The 20,026-nt window shown below is 43.6% G+C and overlaps 1 protein-coding gene across 5 annotated transcripts; it reads left to right on the forward strand.

Annotated features, from left to right (window-relative positions):
* The first annotated feature begins 709 nt into the window (after positions 1–709).
* LOC135615771 (uncharacterized) lies at positions 710–19,865 on the forward strand. Of its 5 annotated transcripts, none has more exons than XM_065114716.1 (4): positions 710–1,304; positions 1,428–2,168; positions 2,731–3,876; positions 16,505–19,865. In XM_065114716.1, exons 1-4 carry the CDS (start codon positions 1,118–1,120, stop codon positions 19,474–19,476), a joined length of 5,046 nt encoding a protein of 1,681 aa, XP_064970788.1. In that variant the 5' UTR covers positions 710–1,117; the 3' UTR covers positions 19,477–19,865. The 5 variants fall into 5 exon arrangements, with proteins under 5 accessions (XP_064970788.1, XP_064970787.1, XP_064970786.1 ...); XM_065114715.1 differs by having other exon boundaries at positions 2,734–3,876; positions 16,502–19,865; XM_065114714.1 differs by having other exon boundaries at positions 711–1,304; positions 16,502–19,865.
* The last annotated feature ends 161 nt before the right edge of the window (positions 19,866–20,026 follow it).

A 20,026-nucleotide genomic window follows, 5' to 3' on the forward strand; every position in this document is an offset into this window, starting at 1 on the left:
TCTCTCTCTCTCTCTCTACAAGCTTCCCTTTCATCCTCCCTCCCTCCCTCCCCACCATACGAACACATGCCATCATCACCTCGAGGCATCTTTTCAAGGATAAGCCCCACCATACTTGTCAACTAGACAAAGAATATCTTTCCCATTTCCCTCTATTTATTATTCCTTTTTGTTAGTCCTAAACTGACGCTATTAAATTAAATTACAATTCTTTGATTTAATTTAATTCCTTTCCCGGTCCTGCCATTGTCACGTGTCCCGCACGTGCCCCACGCACGCACGCACGCGTGAGTGAGTTGGGACACGACGTGGCTCGCGGTTGACCGGGCGCACCCCTCGATCGAGCGGAGAAGGATCTCGAAGCCGGAGCGGGCTTCGGGAAACGACCCTCGAACTTCCATGAATTCACGAACCTGCCCCTTTCGTTTCGGCGCCGTGGGATGCGTGCTGGTTGGATCGTGGTTTCGAATCGGGCTCGGGGTAGTTTGGGGAAGAAGGGGGTTGGAGTCCGCATACGGCAAGCGCAGGAAAGCGTGAGGGGAAGAAAGAGAAGACGTACCTTAAGAAAAAAAAAGGGGAAAGGGATATAAAAAAAAAACAGTTAAGTATTATTATTATTATTATTTTTTAGCGGACGCCAAAGGGGATTGAAATCGGGTTAAGGAGCATTAAAATCCAGGCTGTGGGCGTTCTTCATTTTATCGACTCATGTTTTCTTCTCTTCTTCTCTCTCTTCCGCAGCTCGGCGTCCGTTTCCTCACGCACCAGAAAAGACGGGATCGGGGCGTCCGGCGAAGACCATCGGGCGCGGTGGCGGCGGGTGGCTCCTTCGCCTTCTTCTCCGCGCCCCCGAGCTCACGACGAGGTCCTGCTTCTGCCTCCGTTGAGAACGTCTTGTTTCTGTCTTGTTTTCCTCCTCACAACGGGAGAAACCCTAGATAGAAGTTCCTGGTGCGTGTTTTGAACGGGACTTTGGATCTGCCCCACCGGTGGAAACCTTAGGGAATAGATTGACTGAGATCCGAGGAAGGCCCTTGGGTTGAAGGAGGCTTCCTCGGATTGGTGGAGCTGCTTCGTTCTTATTGGGCCTGCATGCCCTTTGGAGCTGTGAAAATCGATGCCTCCCGAACCACTACCCTGGGATCGCAAGGAGTACGCCTTCAAGGACCACAAGAAGAACGAGAGAGGGGATGCCCTAGGCGGCGGCGGCGGCGGCGGGGGCTCCTCGTCTGCTTCTCGGTGGAGGGATCCCTACCACGGTCCCCGTGACTTGCCCCGTGCCTCCCCTCGCCGACCCCTCTCAGGTAATTTGCAACCCTGTTTCGTGGCAGATCTGGGACATCTGGGCCAAATCTTGTGTTTTCTCTGTGTTTTACTTGCTTTCCTCCCGTTTCCGTCCTAATTAGTAAGGAATTTTTCTTATAAAGGTCATTACCGGCAGGGCGGAAGTTACCATCAGGTTCACCCGGAAGATTCCAGTGGTCATGGATGCACACCATCACGGTCTGATAGGTTTTGGTTCGAAGAAGATGGCTTTAGGCCGTTGTCCGTTAGATATGGCGGTGGCTGCCGTAGCAGCAGCGGTGGCAGCAGCAGGGATAGCCGGGGATCTTTCCGACGATCCCCATATTGGGATTCTGGTGACTCGAGGCAGCACCATCACGATCCCCATGCGACCGCCCAGCGGCCAGTCGCTGCTCCGATCTCATGCACATCCCAGACCTCCCAGAAAGAACAAAATGATAAGAACGGTGGTGTCGATGACAGCTTGGACACAGGCCACAGATTTGATCATCGGGACAATTCGTTAGTTTCTATACCCTGGAAAAAGTGGAGCCGTCCTGGTAGTCTGGTGTCGGCAAAGACTGGCAGATCCGAGCTGGGGGAAGCTGGCCTTGAGACAGGGTTGCCCTTGGGAAAGGAAACTCCGATGCAGTCTCCAGTAATTTCCTCTCTCCCTTCTGATGAAGGTGTTTCAAAGAAGAAGCCTCGACTTGGATGGGGCCAGGGGTTGGCTAAGTATGAGAAGCAAAAGGTAGAGGGATCTACGGAAACTTCTGTTGGTGGTGGCAAGGGAGCCTCCAGTGACAATGGCCAACAAGTTACAGGCATCTCCGGATGTCTGTCACCCACAACTTCACAGTCTGCTACTTGCAGTTCATCACCAGGTGAGCCATGATGGTTGTTGCTTTATTTTTTGTTGTGCTTGTTCTTCATGCATTGATATGAGTCTGTTACAGGGTTTCTGCAATTATCTTAGACACATGGGAACCCCATGTATTTTGGCAATGGGGCTCTCAACTATTTTCAGTTCTTTTAGGAAGAGTGCATCTCATATAGACTCATTAACCCTCAATTGTCACATTTTCTAGGGACAGCTAATAGCCCTTATTCAGCAGTATTCTGTAGTTTCAGGACGTCAAAACTCCCGTCAATTATTCATGTGTTTCTGTTATTGTTTAGTACTTCATTATATAAACATCAGGGACATCATTGTCATCATCATTAATCTTTACTTTCATGTTTCCGTTTATGTTGCTTTCATGTTTCTGTTTCGTGTTAGCTGATTCAGTCGTTCCTTTCATGGTATAACTCATTTTGGTCAGTGGGACTTTTATTGGGAGAACTCTGATGATTAACCTAAGTTTTACACAGAATTTTCTAGACTTCAAGCCAGAGTAATTAGTTTTAACTCAGATATATGCATGGTTTGGATTTAACATTTTACAGCAGGTACTGAAGATAAGCCTTGCAGCAGGACTGTGAATGATGATAATGGGATGAGTCAAAACAGTGATTTACCTGGATCCACGCTTCGATCTTTCTGTGAGGAAGTTTCAATTGATTTGGACCATTTAGAGGCCAGTTTTATTAGTTCCCTCTATTCTCTGCTTGCTGATTTGTTTCAGTCTGAGGATGCCTTCTCTGGTGATTCCACTTTCACGAAGCATTCTGCTCTGAACAAACTATTGAAATTGAAAGGGGATATATCAAATGGATTGGAAAAGATAGAATGCGAAATTGATTTGTTAGAAAAAGAGCTTAAGTCAGTGGATTGTGATGCTAAAGCTTGTTCTTATCAAACTTCCTTCAATTTAGCTAATGACTCTGCTGCAGAAGCTTGCATACAGCTGTTGGTTGGTGTACCAAATGAATCTAATCATTTGAAGGATCAAAATGTAGATTTGACTCAAATGGCTTATGTACAGCATGTGCCTTGTAACAGTCTCGTTGAACATGGCACAATAGTTGAAGACAACAATGTTATTCATCTAGAAACATCATCATCTAAGATTGGTTTTGGCATTGAGAAACTGTCTGAAAGCCACTCATCAATTGAGGATGAAAGACTGAAGTCTAGTGAAGTACAGCAGACTGTCGACTCAGATGATGGGGGAAGGCTAATGGTTGCATCTGAAGATGGGAACAGAGATTATGTAGATAGAGGCAGTGTTAGTGCTTTTATAAGCTCTGATGAGACTCTGCGAGGAAATATACACTCTAATTTAATAACTTCAATTATGGATTTTAACAAGAATGCTTCAGAACATGCCTGGAAGTTACTTGGCACATCACTTCCAACAAATCCGCTGCAGTCAGATATTTGGGGATTGGTTAACCTCACAGCATGCAGGCAGAATGACTCGACAATCAAAGAAAAGCTCAGTATTCGTAAGTGCCAGGTAAAATTTAAAGAACGGGTTCTTACTCTTAAATTCAAGGCACTGCATCACTTATGGAAGGAGGACTTGCGCCTTCTTTATATAAGGAAACTTCGTACAAAGTCAACCAAACGTTTTGAACTTAGTAACCGTTCGTCTCAAAATGGTTCTCAAAAGCAACGGTCTTCGATCCGGTCTCGGTTTGCATTGCCCGGTGAGTCCTAAGTCTGTCCTCTTTCTCTAGTATTTTTCTTTTCTTTTCTCATTGATGTTTGAAGATAATGTTTGTCCATAATGTTATAGTCTTCCCTTTGTAGCTTGAATCATGCCTATATGCATTATGGCTCTGTGGTAGTTTGATGCACTTAAAATTATCCAGAAAATCACTAAGCACTTATGACGGAACAGCCCTGTTCTGCAGGTTATCCTTTTTTTTGCACATAATTGATCATGTTACTCTATAATAGTTTCCCAGTATCTTATTAGGCATTATATGGTTGGTGAAGCTCACCAGCTAAGGTACATTGGCTTATAAATTTTATGTCACTATTTTCCATTTGACAATGGTTGATGTTTTGTTGCTATTACGGTGATAATAAGTTTTAGCATCCAGAGGTCATGGATTATTATCAGAACATGATTAGGGTTGTCAGAGATGTTTCTAAAGTCTGCAATCGCCATTTAGATGATCTTTGATAAAACTATCTTTGTTTAAAAGGTGTATGATACATTTCGCCTTTGGTTTGTGAACTAAGAAAGTTTTTTCTTAAAAAAAAAATCTGCTACTTGATGTGTCATTTGTTTGTACGAATTACCTCTAGCAGTCATATCATTTTTCTAGGTTGAAGAGACTTCATAGAATATATTGCATTGTCACTCTCTCTCCCTTTTGTTTTGCGGGTACACTAAACTGCTGATTCTAACAGTGCGTTCTGAAGCAGCAAAAAACCTTTGTATAGCTGTTTAATAATTCCCTTCAGATTATCTCATATGATGTGGAGGTACTGGGACCATGTTAACTGATATTACATATTACTTTTAAGACTATTCAAGCAAACCTCTCATTAAGTCATTAAAATTCATTTTATGAGCAATCCTAAACATATTGTGGCCTGTGAGGCAGAGGTATGCTTCCAAAATGGCTATTGCTTATATACCTTTATGGGTCAGGTTGGTGTTTGATGTGGTCTATGATCAAACCATCTTTGTGGCCTGTAGGCTTTCTGGAGTGTTGATAAGCCAGAAGGAAGTTTTTTTTTTTTTTGTTGTTGCATGCAGTGATCTACTGTTCTTTGGTAACTTTATTTCTAGATTGCATCTTTTAATGATGTATCCCATCATTCCATTTCTTGGAAATGTTTAGTATTTCTAGATGTGTGTGTGTATGTGTGTGTGTGTATATATATATATATATATATTATTTATTAATTAGAATATATATCCCTGCAAAACTCGAAAGACGTACAAATATGTCATTATATCTAATATTTATTAATTGTCTTCTAATATAATAACCTTGAAGCTCAACAGACATTAGTACCTGCCAAATTGGATGGCCCCTTTACAGGCTTTAACAAGCTCTCCTGTAATGGAAAACAAAGAACATGATGAAAGGGAAAAAGAAAAAGAAAAAAGGTAGAATAATAAAGAGAAACAATTGCTGAGAAGTTAAGGATGTGTTAGATTTTTAAAAATTGAATGTTCTTTAGATTCAAATTAGCTATTGTTGACCATGATGAATATTGTATAACATGAGTTTGTTGGATGGATGCTAATGGAAATTGGAGAATCTAATGTTAGGATTCCAATTAGGAGAGTCATAATTGAGAGGGATATTCATGTAAAACCTACTTAAGCCGACCCCTATTAAAGAGGTGAAGAGACCGGCTAGGGTTAGGAGGTTGTTTCTTAGAGAAGAATTAGGAGTTGTAAAGGAATAGAAGTCTTGAGTAGTAGTCCTATTAGGAGTTGGTTAGAAGTAGGAGTCTTGAGTAGGAGTTCTATTAGGAGTTAGGGTTTAGAAGTCCTATAAATAGCCATGTATTTCTCATCTTTTCATAAGCAATAGATAAATCTTTTATGCAGTCTTTGAGCAGCAACTTGGATGGAGGAACCCTTATAGAGTTCCAAGGACGCTGATCCCCTAAAGAGATCAATCCCAAGTTTAGAATCTGCAAGGGTTCTAACACTTGGTATTAGAACAACATTCTTGGCGTTTCGTTGCCCTTCCACAGCCATCCATCAGCCCTCCACAATCGCCCAAAGTAATTCCCACAATTGCTTAAAAGATCGTCGCCAAATTCTGCCGTCATCTCCACCATCGCAGATCATCCTTTGATCTCCCCGTGAATTGCAACAGGTTTTGGTTTCCTACCTTACTGCTGCTGCAATTTAGTTATCCTTATTCGAAAATTCAAAAAAAAATTATTCCTATATTGCTGCATAAACTTTTCATTGCAAAGTTTTTATCTCTACGACGAAAGATACATTGCATAATTCGAGCCGCATAGCACAGATTGTTTGATCTTGCTACTACGTTTTTTCTATCCAAACCTCTACCAAATTTTAATGACAGCTTTGACACTTCCTAACAGCAGATTTTTCTTTTGTTTTGTCAAAAAATTCTCAATATAAACCATTGATCTTTTACGTCTAATCTGCTATACTTGAAAATCTGCACTGTAAAATTCCAGCCGCATAGCACAGTTTGTTTGATCTTGCTACTATGTTTTTTCTGTCCAAATATCTATGAAATTTTTATGATAGCTTTGACACTTCCTAACGGTGGATTTCCCTTTGGTTTTGTCGAAAAATTCTTAATATAAACCATTGATCTTTTACGTCCAATCTGCTACATTTGAAAATCTGTGATGCAGAAAATTTCAGTCGTATATTGTTGCCTTAACCCATCTATTTGCAATCTTTTTTGAATGAAATTTCTTATACACTTCATAGATCATCTTGGCTTCCATCTAAGATTGATCTATTAAGGAATTCATCTCTAAAAACGATTTTGTGTTGCTGCAAATTTTTGCCGCAAACCGTTAAAATTTTTCGATGAGAATTCTGCCATCGCAACATGCACCAATTTCCTTGCTGTTATACTACCGAAATTTTCTTGATTAAATTGGACATCCTTGCTGTCATATAAATTGAGATTTTGCTGTCAATTCCCTCCTCAAATTTCTCAAGTTTTTGGTAGAAATTTCATCGAGAAATCTTTGTTTCTTTGACGACAATTATGCTCTTACAAGACAACATATACTTGTAACAACTTCCATTGATTTCTATCAAACCTTTGCTGCCATCTACCACAGATCTAAAACTTTTATCCATAGCCCTAAAACTCCACTAAACCACACCCTCAAACTGCACCCAAAACAACCACAAAACAAGCCTAAACCACAGCCTATATCCACCGATCCACCAATCCTTTCGACCATCACTTCTCTCAACCTATACATGCCTTTAACCCAGCAACGAAAGAGAGATCTTAACATCACATATTTGAAGGCATATACTATGACATCTGAGGAGGCAATCAATACTAAATTTGAAGTCTTCAAGGCGCGAATGGAGGATAAGATTCGGACGCTCTTTACCGAACTCAGATTGGGCCGACCACTAAGCCCGAAGAAATCACATCAAGGAGAGAGCTTTGCCCAATCTCTCCAAGCCCGAAGAGATGACTTTCAAGGGAGGGGAGGCTCTATAACCGACTCCAACTATCCACGCATGATGGTGGACTTCCCTAGATGGGAAGGAGACCCGATTGGTTGGATCTTGCGCGCGGAGCGATATTTTCGATACCACAAAACCATGGACGTATCTATGGTGAAAATTGCGGCTATACATCTTGAAGGGGATGCCATATAATGGTTTGACTGGTTTGAACACACTCATGGAATCTTCTCATGGTGACAATTCAAAGAAGGATTGCTGATCCGCTTCGGACCAACTGATTACGAGAACATTGACGGACAACTAGTAAAGATTCGACAAGCCTCCACTATTCAGGAGTACCAAACCAGGTTTGAAAGGTTATCTAATCAAACTCGTGATTGGTCTAAAAAACAGCTATTGGGGACCTTCATTGAGGGCTTGAAGTCGGAGATCCGGGGAGAAGTTAATGCACGACAACCGTACACGCTTATGGCAGTCATCTCTTTCGCACGACATCAAGAGGAGCGATTGAACCATGAAGCTCGGAGGACTAGGGTCGCTCCTTGACTAGCAATACTGAAGCCCTCAACCCCCCTTACTATCGACTGAGTTCCTGCACTAAAGAGGTTGACAAGGGGAGCTTCGGGAGCGATATGCGAAGGGGTTATGTTGGCATTGCGACGAGCCGTGGAGCCGTGAGCATCGCTGTAGTAAAAGGAGACTTCTTATGATTGAACCAGTAGAAGAAGAGGTCATTGAACATCCAGAAGAGAGCCTTGAACATGAAGAAGGTGCAGAAGAAGAGCCAAAACCGACCGAAGTTACGGTATATGCACTAGCCGGCTACTCAAACCCGCAAACGATGAAAGTCGGAGGCCTTCTCAAACAACAACCGATCACTGTTCTCATCGACACGGTGTCGCAGCCTTAACTAGAATTGCTAAGGCGTGAGGCACCCTTGCGGCCAAGACGCGAACTTAGCTTGCGTTGCCTAAGTCGCGAGGCACCCTTGCGGCAAAGACGTGAACTTAGCTTGCGTTGCCTAAGTCGCGCTTCGCCCTTGCGATATTGCTCCGCAAAGATCAGCCCACTTGCAACCTCTCGCAGGTCCCAAAGGACCTGTAAAAGAGAAAGTTGATTAGTTTGAAAGAACGAGTGACGGACAAGTCCCGACGTTTCGTGAAAAGAGGGGAAGCTTTACAAGCAATTTAGCGAGCACCTTGCGTGCACAAGAGAAAAGAGGGAGAGGGGGAAAACAAGGACTTTAGAGGGTTGAACGAACAGTTGCAAGTCCACAAACAGTTGCTCACCGGGTGCCGGGCGCGACAACAAGTTCCCGTCAAGGTAATGTGCGAACTTGCGAAAGGTTGTTCAACGCCCGACACTATACCGAAGCCCCATCCAGCCTTGTGCCACCCGGGGGGTTCAAAGGGGCTGAGATGGCTGACGTTTTGGTGAGCGGAGGCGGGCTATAAAAAACAGCCCGCGGCACACGAAAACAGAGTTGTTTTAGGGCTGTTTTGCTAGGTTCGGTGAGCGGTCGCATTGTAACGCTGCAACTTGTTCGAACTTACATTTTTACAAGCAAAATGACTTAAAACCAAGGCAAAACAGGCTACCAAGTAGTTGTACATGTAGATGAGAGCGACGAACGGTTCGTTGAACGGAGTTGTTGCGGGTGTGCGACGACCGTTCGTGACATTCTCGCCCACTTGAACTGTCGACGCCCTCGTCGACGCTTGTTTGTAGTTGTTGATGATTGCTTCTTCATGTCGTAGGGCGTCTTCAAGCTCCCAACTTGCTTCAGTTCGGGGAAGCTTTCGCCACTTCACCAAGTACTCTGTTTGCTCAGCTCCATTGGGTAGCTTTATTTTGCGGTCCGCTAGAATGGCTTCAACTCGCTTCTCGTAGGAGACTGTGATGGGAGGTAGCTGAGCTGGAACACTTCGGGAAGCATCTTGCGGATCCGAGTGGTAGGCTTTTAGGTTGTTGGCGTGAAGAACGTTGTGAATTTTGAACCACGCCGGCAGCTGCAACTTGTAAGAGACGTTGCCTACCCTGTTGATAATTGGGAAGGGCCCTTCGTACTTGCGCACCGATCCTTTGTGGACTTTGTTCCTAAAGAATTTGAGTGATGTTGGTTGGAGCTTTACCAACACCAAATCGCCAACCTTGAACTCTTGCGGTCGCCTTCCCAAGTCTGCTCACTTCTTCATCCTTTTTGCCGTCTTCTCCAAGTAAGCCCGCGCAATATCTGCATTTTGGTGCCACTCCTTTGCGAAGTGGTGGGCTGACGGACTACTCCCAGTATACCCAATTGCCATGGTGTGAGGAGTTGTCGGTTGTTGTCCGGTAATGATCTCGAAGGGGCTCTTGTTGGATATAGAGCTCCGCTACAAGTTGTAGGAGAATTGGGCAATGTCCAACAGCTTCACCTAATCTCGTTGGTTGGCACTCACGTAGTGCCGGAGATATTGCTCCAGGAGCGAGTTTATCCTCTCAGTTTGGCCATCTGTCTGGGAGTGGAGACTTATGGAGAAGTATAATTTGAATCCCAACAGTTTGAATAACTCGGTCTAGAATCGTCCCAGGAACCGAGCATCCCGATCACTGATGATATTGTGCGGGACTCCCCAATACTTCACCACATCCTTCATCATCAGCTTGGCCGCCTCCTCTGCTGAACAGTGTAGGGGAGCAGCAATGAAAGTTGTATACTTTGAAAATCTATCGATTACCACGAGTATCGATTCGAGTCTCCCTACTAGTGGCAAGCTCGATATGAAGTCTAAGGAAATGCTCTCGCACGACCTTTCTGGTACGGGCAACGGCTCCAAAAGTTCCACCGGCTTCCGTTGCTCCGCCTTGTCTTGTTGGCAAGTGAGGCATGTTCGAACATATTCCTCCACATAAGTCCCCATCTTCGGCCAATAGAAGGCCCTCTCCACAAGAGCCAACGTTCGATGAATACCTGGGTGTCTAGCCCAAAGGGAATCGTGACACTCTCTTAAGAGTTCACGCCTCAAATTGTCCACTCGAGGAACATAAACCCGATTCCCTTTTGTGTACACGAGTCCCTCCTGGACCCAAAATCGTCGTGCCTTGCCTTCTTTGATGAGCTGCATTAGGAGAATTGCCTGGGGATCACCATACAGTCCATCCTTGATCCTGGAAAGGAAGTTGGAGTGCAATTGACTTGCTTGGCCTCCGCCCTCCAATTGTACGACATTCATGCGCTCCACTTTCCGACTCAATGCATCGGCCACGACATTTGCCTTCCCAGGCTTATACTCCATTGCCATATCAAATTCAGCCAAGAAGTCCTGCCACCGTGCTTGTTTTGGGGAAAGTTTGTTCTGTGTTTGGAAATAGCTCAAAGCGATGTTGTCTATCCTCAGCACAAATCGCGATCCGAGAAGGTAGTGTCGCCAAACTCGTAGACAGTGGATCAACGCTGTCATCTCCTTCTCGTGCACTAGATACCGTCGCTCGGTCTCGTTGAGCTTGCGGCTCTCGTAGGCTACCGGATGACCTTCTTGTATGAGTACTCCCCCAATAGCGAAGTCCGAAGCATCTGTATGGACTTCAAAAGGCTCCCCATAGTCTGGTAATTTGAGCACTGGTTCTTCCATAACAGCAGCCTTCAGATCTTGGAATGCTATTTCACATGTGTCCGACCACTTCCAAGGCTGCTCCTTCAGTAACTCCGTCAGTGGAGTTGCACGCTTCGAGTACCCCGCTATGAAGCGTCGATAGTAGTTGATGAAACCAAGGAAGGATCTCAACTCTGGCACCTTTTTTGGAGTTCGCCATTCCGCAACAGCTTGCACTTTTGATTTGTCCATGCGAATGGAACCATCACCGATTCGATGCCCCAAGAATAAGATCTTCGTTTGGGCGAAGTAGCATTTCTCCTTTTTTACGAACAAAGTGTTCTCCCTGAGAACCTTGAAAATTGTTCGAAGGTACTGAACATGCTCCTCGAGCGTTTGGCTGTATACGACGATATCGTCTAAGTAGACGACCACGAACTTGTCCAAATACTCCTTGAATAGTTGGTTCATGAGAGTGCAGAACGTGGCCTGAGCGTTGGTTAAGCTGAAAGGCATCATCAAGAACTCAAACGCTCCATACTTGGTCACACAGGTAGTCTTCGGTTCGTCGCCTTCAGTAATGCGCACATGCCAATACCCCGACCGAAGGTCGAGTTTCAAGAAATACTTGGCTTTGCCCAACTGGTCGAACAAGTCCGCGATGAGCGAGATGGGATACTTGTTCTTCACTATCACTTTGTTAAGGGCTCGGTAATCGACGCATAGTCGGAGGCTGCCAACTTGTTTCTTCTGGAAGAGAACTAGAGCACCGAAAGGTGCTTTAGAGCTACGGATGAGACCACCGCTTAGCAGTTCACCTAACTGCTTTCTGAGTTCTGCCAACTCTGGCGGGGACATGCGGTAGGGTGGTCTCGCTGGAGGTTTCACTCCTGGCTCCAGCTCGATGCTGTGATCCACGCCTCTGCGTGGTGGAAGAGTCTTTGGCAACTTAGGTGGCATGACGTCATTGAACTCTTTCAGGACGTTCACCACCACAGCAGGTTCTTGAATGGCCTTCTCGTCAAGTGGCTCTAGCTTCATAGTAGCCACGAATGTTAATTCACCTTTTCGCACCCCTTTATTCAGTTGTAATGTCGATATGTATTGGGGCTCCTTGGTTCCTCTCCGAGACACAAGAACCACGCAGGGGTCGTCACCTCGCATCATACACAGGGAGTTCAAGAACGGCATTGGCACCAACTTTGTCGCGTGCAAGAACTCCATTCCAAGAATCACTTGGAAGTCATCCAGTGGCACTACCATCATGTTGGTGTTCCCGCTCCATGTCCCGATTTTGATGGGAACTCCCTTCGCCAACCCGGAGATTCGCCTGGCCTCCGAGTTCACCGCCTTCATTCGGCTTGGGCTCTTCTCCAAGATCAACCCAAGTTGCTTTGCTTCTCGATCGGCTATGAAGTTGTGGGTAGCGCCCGTGTCCACCATTGCACGAGTCGTTTGGCCATTTAGTTTGATGTCCACATACATCAGCTCTCTACTTCCTGCTTTTTGTAGCTTTGTCTTCATGTTCTCCCCCACTTGACCCCGTATGGCGTTCAAAAAACGCATTGCTCCCATCCGAGGTCCTTGCGACTCCTCGTCGTCGCTGCTGGATTCAGAACTGCTCGAACTAAGAGCAACAACTTTGCCCTTGTTCGATCGGGGGGCCAACAACAACAACAAGCAAAATGACTCAAAACCAAGGCAAAACAGGCTGCCAAGTAGCTGTACATGTAGATGAGAGCGGCGAACGGTTCGTTGAACGGAGTTGTTGCGGGTGCGCGATGACCGTTCGTGACAACGGGCAGTACTAATAACTTCCTAAATAGTAAGGTTGATGTCCGAATGGCTTTACCTATCGAGAATTGCAGCATGTTTGACGTTAAGGTCGCCTATGGATGGATTTTGAAGTATGATCATAGGCGCTCGCGAGTGAAACTATTGCTGTAGGACCAAGAGATAATTGCATATTTCTTCCTCCTCCCTCTTGATGATTATGAGGCCATGCTCAGAATTAAATGGTTGACGACATTAGGTGATGTTTCTTGGAATTTTATGCAACTAATTATGAAATTTTACAGTAAGGAGAAACAGGTGATATTGCACGGAAAACGTGGGGGCGACGTAACGACAATTTGCACACAACAAATGGAGAAGGTTTTGCATAAAGCATGCAACGGTTTTTTGGTACAACTTGAGTAGCAATCTAAGGGAGAGCTAATAGAATTTGAAGATCCAAACCTACTTCCTTTACTTACTGAATTTTCAGATATATTTGACGAATCGCACAACCTACCTCTTATCCGTCAGCATGATCATTATATAACGATTCTTCTAGGAGTTATTCGGCCAAGTTGCAGCCTCTACTCTTCATCGGTGCTACTTGTACACAAGGATGAAACATGGCGAATATGCGTTGATTATCGAGCTCTCAATGGCATAACCATCAATGATAAATACCCTATTCCAGTAGTAGATGAATTGCTAGATGAAAGGGAGCACAAATCTTCACAAAGCCTTCGATCCGGGTATCATCAAATACGAGTGTGTGAAAAAGACATATCGAAAATCGCCTTTCGAACACACAATGGCCACTACGAATTTTTACTTTCTTTAACAAAAGATGGAATATCTTGGGCATATCATATCAGAGAAAGGTGTGATGGTGGACCCCTCCTATATAGAAGCAATGTAGAACTGGTCGACCCTGAGAAACATAAAATTGCTACATGGCTTTTTGGGTTTAACAGGCTACTACCGCAAGTTCGTGAAAAACTATGGAAAGATCAGTGCACTATTTCCTTACTTAAAAAAGATGTCTTTCAATACTCAGACAAAGCCTCCGCTGCCTTCGACAAACTTAAGGCAGCTATGACGATGACGTCGGTGCTAGCACTACCAGATTTCAGCCGACCCTTCATTATTGAGGCCGACGCTTCTGGAGTCGGAATTGGAGCTATTCTCATGCAAGATGGTCGACCACTCGCATACACTAGCAAGGCATTGTCTCCCTCCCATCAAAATATGTCAACATGTGATAAGGAGATGCTCGTCATTGTGCACGCAGCAACGAGGTGGAGACTCTACTTGATCGGTCGATGATTTCAAATTAAAATTGACTATAAAAGTCTCAAGTACTTTTTGGAACAAAAGATATCATCCCCTGAGCAGCAAAAATGGGTAATAAAACTTCTTGGATTTGATTATAAAATAACTTACAAAAAGGGGAAAGAGAATGTTGTTGCAGATGCGCTTTCGCAACTACCTGAGCAAGCTGAATTTTTGATCGTTTCACTTCCGACCAGTGACTTCCTTGAGGATATTAAGATGGAATGACAGGAAGATTCGGAGACCAGTAAGATCATAAAAAAATTGGAGGAAGCACCAAGCTCTGTGGCTCATTACAATTGGGACTCAAAAGAATTACACTATAAGGGACGCATTGTACTTGTGACAAATTCTACTTGCATCTTCACGAGCAGATTTTGGACAAAGTTATTCCATATGCAGGGTACTAAATTGAAAAGGAGTATGGCATATCACCCACAAACCGACGGCCAGACGGAAATTGTAAATAGGTGCTTGGAGACAGCCCAAAGCCACCCACCAAATATGACCACCCAAGGAGAGCTCCAGACCCAGCCAAGTGCCATTATCGATCGACGGATCGTGATTCGACGACGACGACCCACTACTGAAGTGCTAATACAGTAGGTGAACCTACCAACAAAAGATACCACTTGGGAGAACTATGACGACTTGAAGATCAAATTCTCAGAATTCATGAATTGTCAGCCTCAAGGAGAAGACTGATTTGAAGAGAGCGGGTCTGTTAGGACTCCAGCTAGGAGAGTCCTAATTGAGAGGGACATTCATGTAAAATCTACCTAAGCCGACCCCTATTAAAGAGGTGAAGAGGTCGACTAAGGTTAGGAGGTTGTTTCTTAGAGAAGAATTAGGAGTTGTAAAGGAATAAGAGTCTTAGTAGGAGTCCTATTAGAAGTTGGTTAGAAGTAGGAGTCTTGAGTAGGTGTCATATTAGGAGTTAGGGTTTAGAAGCCCTATAAATAGCCATGTATTCATCCTCTTTTCATAAGCAATAAATAAATCTTTTCTGCAGCCTTTGAGCAGCAACTTGGAGGGAGGAACCCCTATAGAGTTCCAAGGAGGCCTATCCCCTAAAGGGATCAACCTCAAGTTTAGAATCTGTAAGGGTTCTAACATCTAACTATTTAGTAAAGTGGTTTTTCGGGTTAAAGGATATGGTCGAGGCTGAATCTATGTTCTGATGACCTTGTGTGGTCTTGTGACAGTTATTCAAGCTCTCTTTTTTGGACTTGATCTTGTAAAACAATAACCAGATGCAAATTGTAATGGCTGATCAGCTGCCCTTCGTTTACACTCGTAAGAGTAAGAATCAGAGGTCATGAATAGGTCCTAACTGGGAGGTGTTGCACACGTCCAAAATGGATGCATATACATTTTCAGTCTACCTTCCTGTGGTGATTGCGATAGATAAGAGGAATGGTGGGCTGACTTTGGAGTGAAGATATCAATGGTTGCTTCTCTTATTTCTATTAAGAGAGTCCTGGTTGGACTTAAATATATCAACAAATTGTTTATGTTGCTTAATCATATTTAATACGCTGCATGCTAATTAGATAATTGGACTAGTTTAGAAACTAGCTGGAAGAAGATAGTTCCTTTACTTTTAGATTAGAATAAAACTTCATGTTTATTATATCCATAAAAGGGGAGCTTTTCTTCTTGTAATACAGATTGTTTTGTACGTAAATGGGTCTTAGTATTCTCTATGTGATTCTGCATCTTTGTTTTGCTTTTCTTTTCCTCACCACTGTTGGAACATTTCTTTTAAAATCTTTTTGTTATATTTGTTACTTCTTGTTTTCTCTTTCTCCCTTGTTTGTATCAGAGCCGTAATGACTAGGGCATACTTCATTCCGTTCACTACAGATGCTCTTTTGTGTCATTTTTTCCTCTTTGGTGTATGCAATCTTTGGTGTGCCATTTTATTAGTTTGAAGGACATTTAGTTAATGGACTTTGATATTGACTCACAAATATCCATAGCTATTGCTGTGAATTGAACCATTTGATCAGTTTGCTCTGATGACAAAGAATGAATTTCTGGATGGCTTTGTTGGAAGCTTAGAGCTTTTTTGCTTGCTTTATTGTAATATGCATGCGGATAAACTGCAAATCTGTTATACTTATTAGCTGTAATGGATGAATGGACGTGAAGTTAAGTGTTGGTTGAAGGTAGAATGCAGTATCTTATGATTATTGAGTATGAACAGTAGAAACACAAGTTCTAATCAATTTGGCAACTTCTGCTGGTAACGTTTCATTATTGTTTTCAAGGTAGTTTGAACAAGTTTGAACAAGCTTTTATGATGCACTTTTCAAAACGTGTGTTGATTGTGTATATTTATTTATTTTTATATGAGCTTTTGGAATTTTTTGGATATTTTGTCATCTAAGAGCTCACATGATTGTTCTTGCAAATCTTTTTCTTCTTTGTTATTCGTCTGATTGTTGTCATCTGAAAATTTCATAATACTTGCAGCAGGTAATTTAACTCTGGTTCCTACAACTGAAATAGTGGACTTTACTGGTAAATTACTGTCAGATTCACTGATAAAGCTTTATAGAAATAACTTGAAGATGCCAGCATTAATATTAGATGATAAGGAGAAGACATACAGCAGATTTGTTACACAAAATGGATTAATAGAAGATCCTCTTATTTTTGAGAAGGAAAGAGCAACGATAAACCCATGGTCACAGGATGAAAAAGTAGTTTTCATGGAGATGCTTGCAAAGTATGGTAAAGATTTTGCTAGGATTTCTTTGTCTCTGAACCACAAAACAACGGCAGACTGCATTGAATTTTATTATAAGAACCATAAATCAGAGAGTTTCAAAGAAGTGAAGAAATGCTTGGATCTCAGAAAGCAGCAGCAGTGCTTACGAGCCAACACCTACCTTGTAGCATCAGGAAACAAGTGGAATCATGAAATAAGTTGTGTTTCTCCTGATAGGTTGGCTTCAGCTCCGATTGCAGTAGCACATGGTCATGGTACTACAAGGAGTGAAAAGAATATCGGAAGTGTTGTTTATGGGACCTACAATGATGTGAAAGTGCCTTACTTAGAAGGGGCGAACAGTGTTAATATTTCAGGTGAAGAAAGGGAATCTGTAGCTGCTGATGTGTTAGCAGGCATTCGTGGTGCTCTGTTCTCAGAGGCAATGAGCTCATGTGATACCAGCTCCATTGATCCTTCTGAGAAGATGAACTGCATTACAGCAGACCGACTGCTGACACCAGAAATTACTCAAAACCTAGATGAGGATGACTGCTCCGATGAGGGTAGTGGAGAACTGGACTCAGCTGATTGGACAGATGATGAGAAATCTATATTTGTCCAGGCTTTGAGCATGTATGGCAAAGATTTCACCAGGATCTCAAGCTGTATGAGAAGATCAAGGGAGCAATGCAAGATCTTCTTCAGTAAGGCTCGAAAGTGCCTTGGTCTTGATGTCATTCTCCAAGGCACTGTCAATGCGGGGATGCCATTGAGTGACACAAATGGTGGAAGGAGTGACACAGATGACGCCTGTGTTGCTGAGATGAATTCTGCTATCTGCAGTACCCAATCTTGTTCAAAAATGGGTGTGGACGCCTCCCAGTCTGTAGCTAACATTAGCTATGAAGGGATTGCTCATGTTGCAAGCACCCATTTCCATGTTGAAACTGATAGATTAAATAAAGAGGATGAGGATGTATCGGCAGGACCAGATCTGGATGGTGGGGGAGAAAAGGTCGACACCAAGTATGTATCTACAATTCATGATGATGAGCTAGTAGGGGAGGCAGATAATCTTCAATCTGATGCATGTCCAAAGGAAAGCATTGTTGATGCACTGGGAGGTACTAAAGCTGCACAACTTTGTAAGGTTACAGATTCAGCTGATACAGAAACAAAAGTTGGGAGAATTGCTAATATTATTTCTCCAACTAAATCGGTTGTTACAATCCGAAAAACTGACCCTGTTGCTATAGCATGTATGGATGGACAGTCAAAACAATTAACCGCTAGCATTGTTCACAAAACAGGTACCGATGGAAGTTATCCTGCTGATGGCTTGAAGGAAGTAGATTCAAAAGCATCACCAACCACTGAGGTCGGGTTATCAAATAAAAAATCGATAAACAATAACTTCACAGCAATTGGCAATGGCTCTCTTAACACTGTACCAGATTCTAATGCAAGTGGGGCTCCCTTGCTCTCAGGAAACAAGGTTAATGTTTGTCATCGTCTGACCTTTGGCCCCAACTATCAGCAGCAGATGCAACTGGATCTACTCCCATGTGTACCTAAGAAACACCAGACTGTCTTGTTAAAGCAGGAGGATGTCCATTCTATACCACTGAATTCATTCTTGCCAGATCCATCTTCCGTTTGTTTTGGGGGCCCAATTGATGTGTCATCCGAAACTACTTTGAACTTTGAGGAGCATGGGAGTAAGTGGCACCAGAACATGGTAAAAAGAGATATATACCAGCAGTATATAACCAGAAACCTGCCAGTGAACCAAGTCGACCATAACATGCATATTCTGAGAGGTTATCCACTGCAGGCATTGAATCAGGAGGTCAAGAGAGAAACTGACCTTCCAGCAGGTGAGAAGCGAAGTCTGCTTGAAACTGAATCCAAGAGATGTGGAGTGTCTCAGTCGAATCAGTTTTTCATGTCAGACATGCACTGGAATAAAAGTGATCCTTCGCATTCTAGGTCTAGTATGTCATGTCCATCGAGGAGCGAAAATCATTCGGAAGCTGAGCTTAGAACTTGTGTCAAGAATGCTTGCTCTGAGATTGAGGAACACCGAACTGGCGATGTGAAGCTGTTTGGTAAAATTCTTAGTCACACATGTTCTTTGCAGAAATCCGGCACTTCCTCCCATGAAAGCAATGTACCTTCATCACCGAAGTTGGACGGTTGTTCAACTGCAAATTCTTCCTGTATTGTTAAAGATGGTAATCGACTTGTCTCGGATGTTGGTAATGGCCAAGTAGGCCTGGAGGATCCTCCTGCAAGAACTTATGGCTTCTGGGATGGGAAGAGAGTACAGAATGGGAATCCATCATTGCCAGATACAACAGCTATGTTGGCAAAGTACCAAGGATCGCTCGCAGGTGTCTCATTTTATTCCACCAAAGATGCTATTCCAATTCGGAATGGGGTTGTAACAGACTATCCACAGTCTTGTATGCAGCAGTTGTCGTCAGACGGAAAGCGGATAGAGAACATCCCTGAGCTGCAGAAGAGGAATGCGATTGGGATTGTTTCAGGGTTTCAACAGCAAGGTAGGGTAACTCCTCTGGGTGCCAACATGATGGGGGGAGGAGGGATCTTGGTCGGTGGTGGAGGGGTCTCAGACCCTGTTGCGGCCCTTAAGATGCATTATGCCGCTAGGGCCAGCGTAGGTAGCACTGATATGATGGAGTCATGGCGGGGAGACATGGGAGGCAGGTAGCACGAGACAGGGCTTTTGATTAAATAGAAGGATGGACGGTAGGGGGTGATTGCCGGGGGGGTTCTAGAATCAGGGTGGCCATATAGGTTGGTGGTTGATAGATGCAGTTTCCACGTCTGTTTGTATCATATTTACCTTTTGTAATTTGAATGAAAACAACAGGGAGGGGGGAGTGGATTTGATGTTCCGTCCATAATCTCTTGGGCTTGGTTGATCTCCTTCTTTCCTCCCTGGACGGGATGGGGTTTTGAATGAGATGGGTCTGTTCTGTTCCATCATCTTTTGTTGCCCACGTCCCGATGCAACATCGGTTGCACCCTGGATTGGGTTTAAATATTATTAGCCTTTTTTTAGCCCAAAGAAAAAAAAAAGAAGTCTCGAATCAGTCAGATTTATTTTCCTTCATGCGCTGATGTTATATGCGATTCCAGTTGATAAGAGTAGGGCGATGTGATCTACGAGCGAGGATGAGCGACTGCTTGCCATTCCTACTCTTCGGCACAGCTTCATATAGAGTTCCAGGTAATGCTCTCTCTCGTGATATTTTCTT

This window comes from Musa acuminata, chromosome BXJ2-6, assembly GCF_036884655.1.
Source record: "Musa acuminata AAA Group cultivar baxijiao chromosome BXJ2-6, Cavendish_Baxijiao_AAA, whole genome shotgun sequence".
Classification (NCBI taxonomy): domain Eukaryota; kingdom Viridiplantae; phylum Streptophyta; class Magnoliopsida; order Zingiberales; family Musaceae; genus Musa; species Musa acuminata.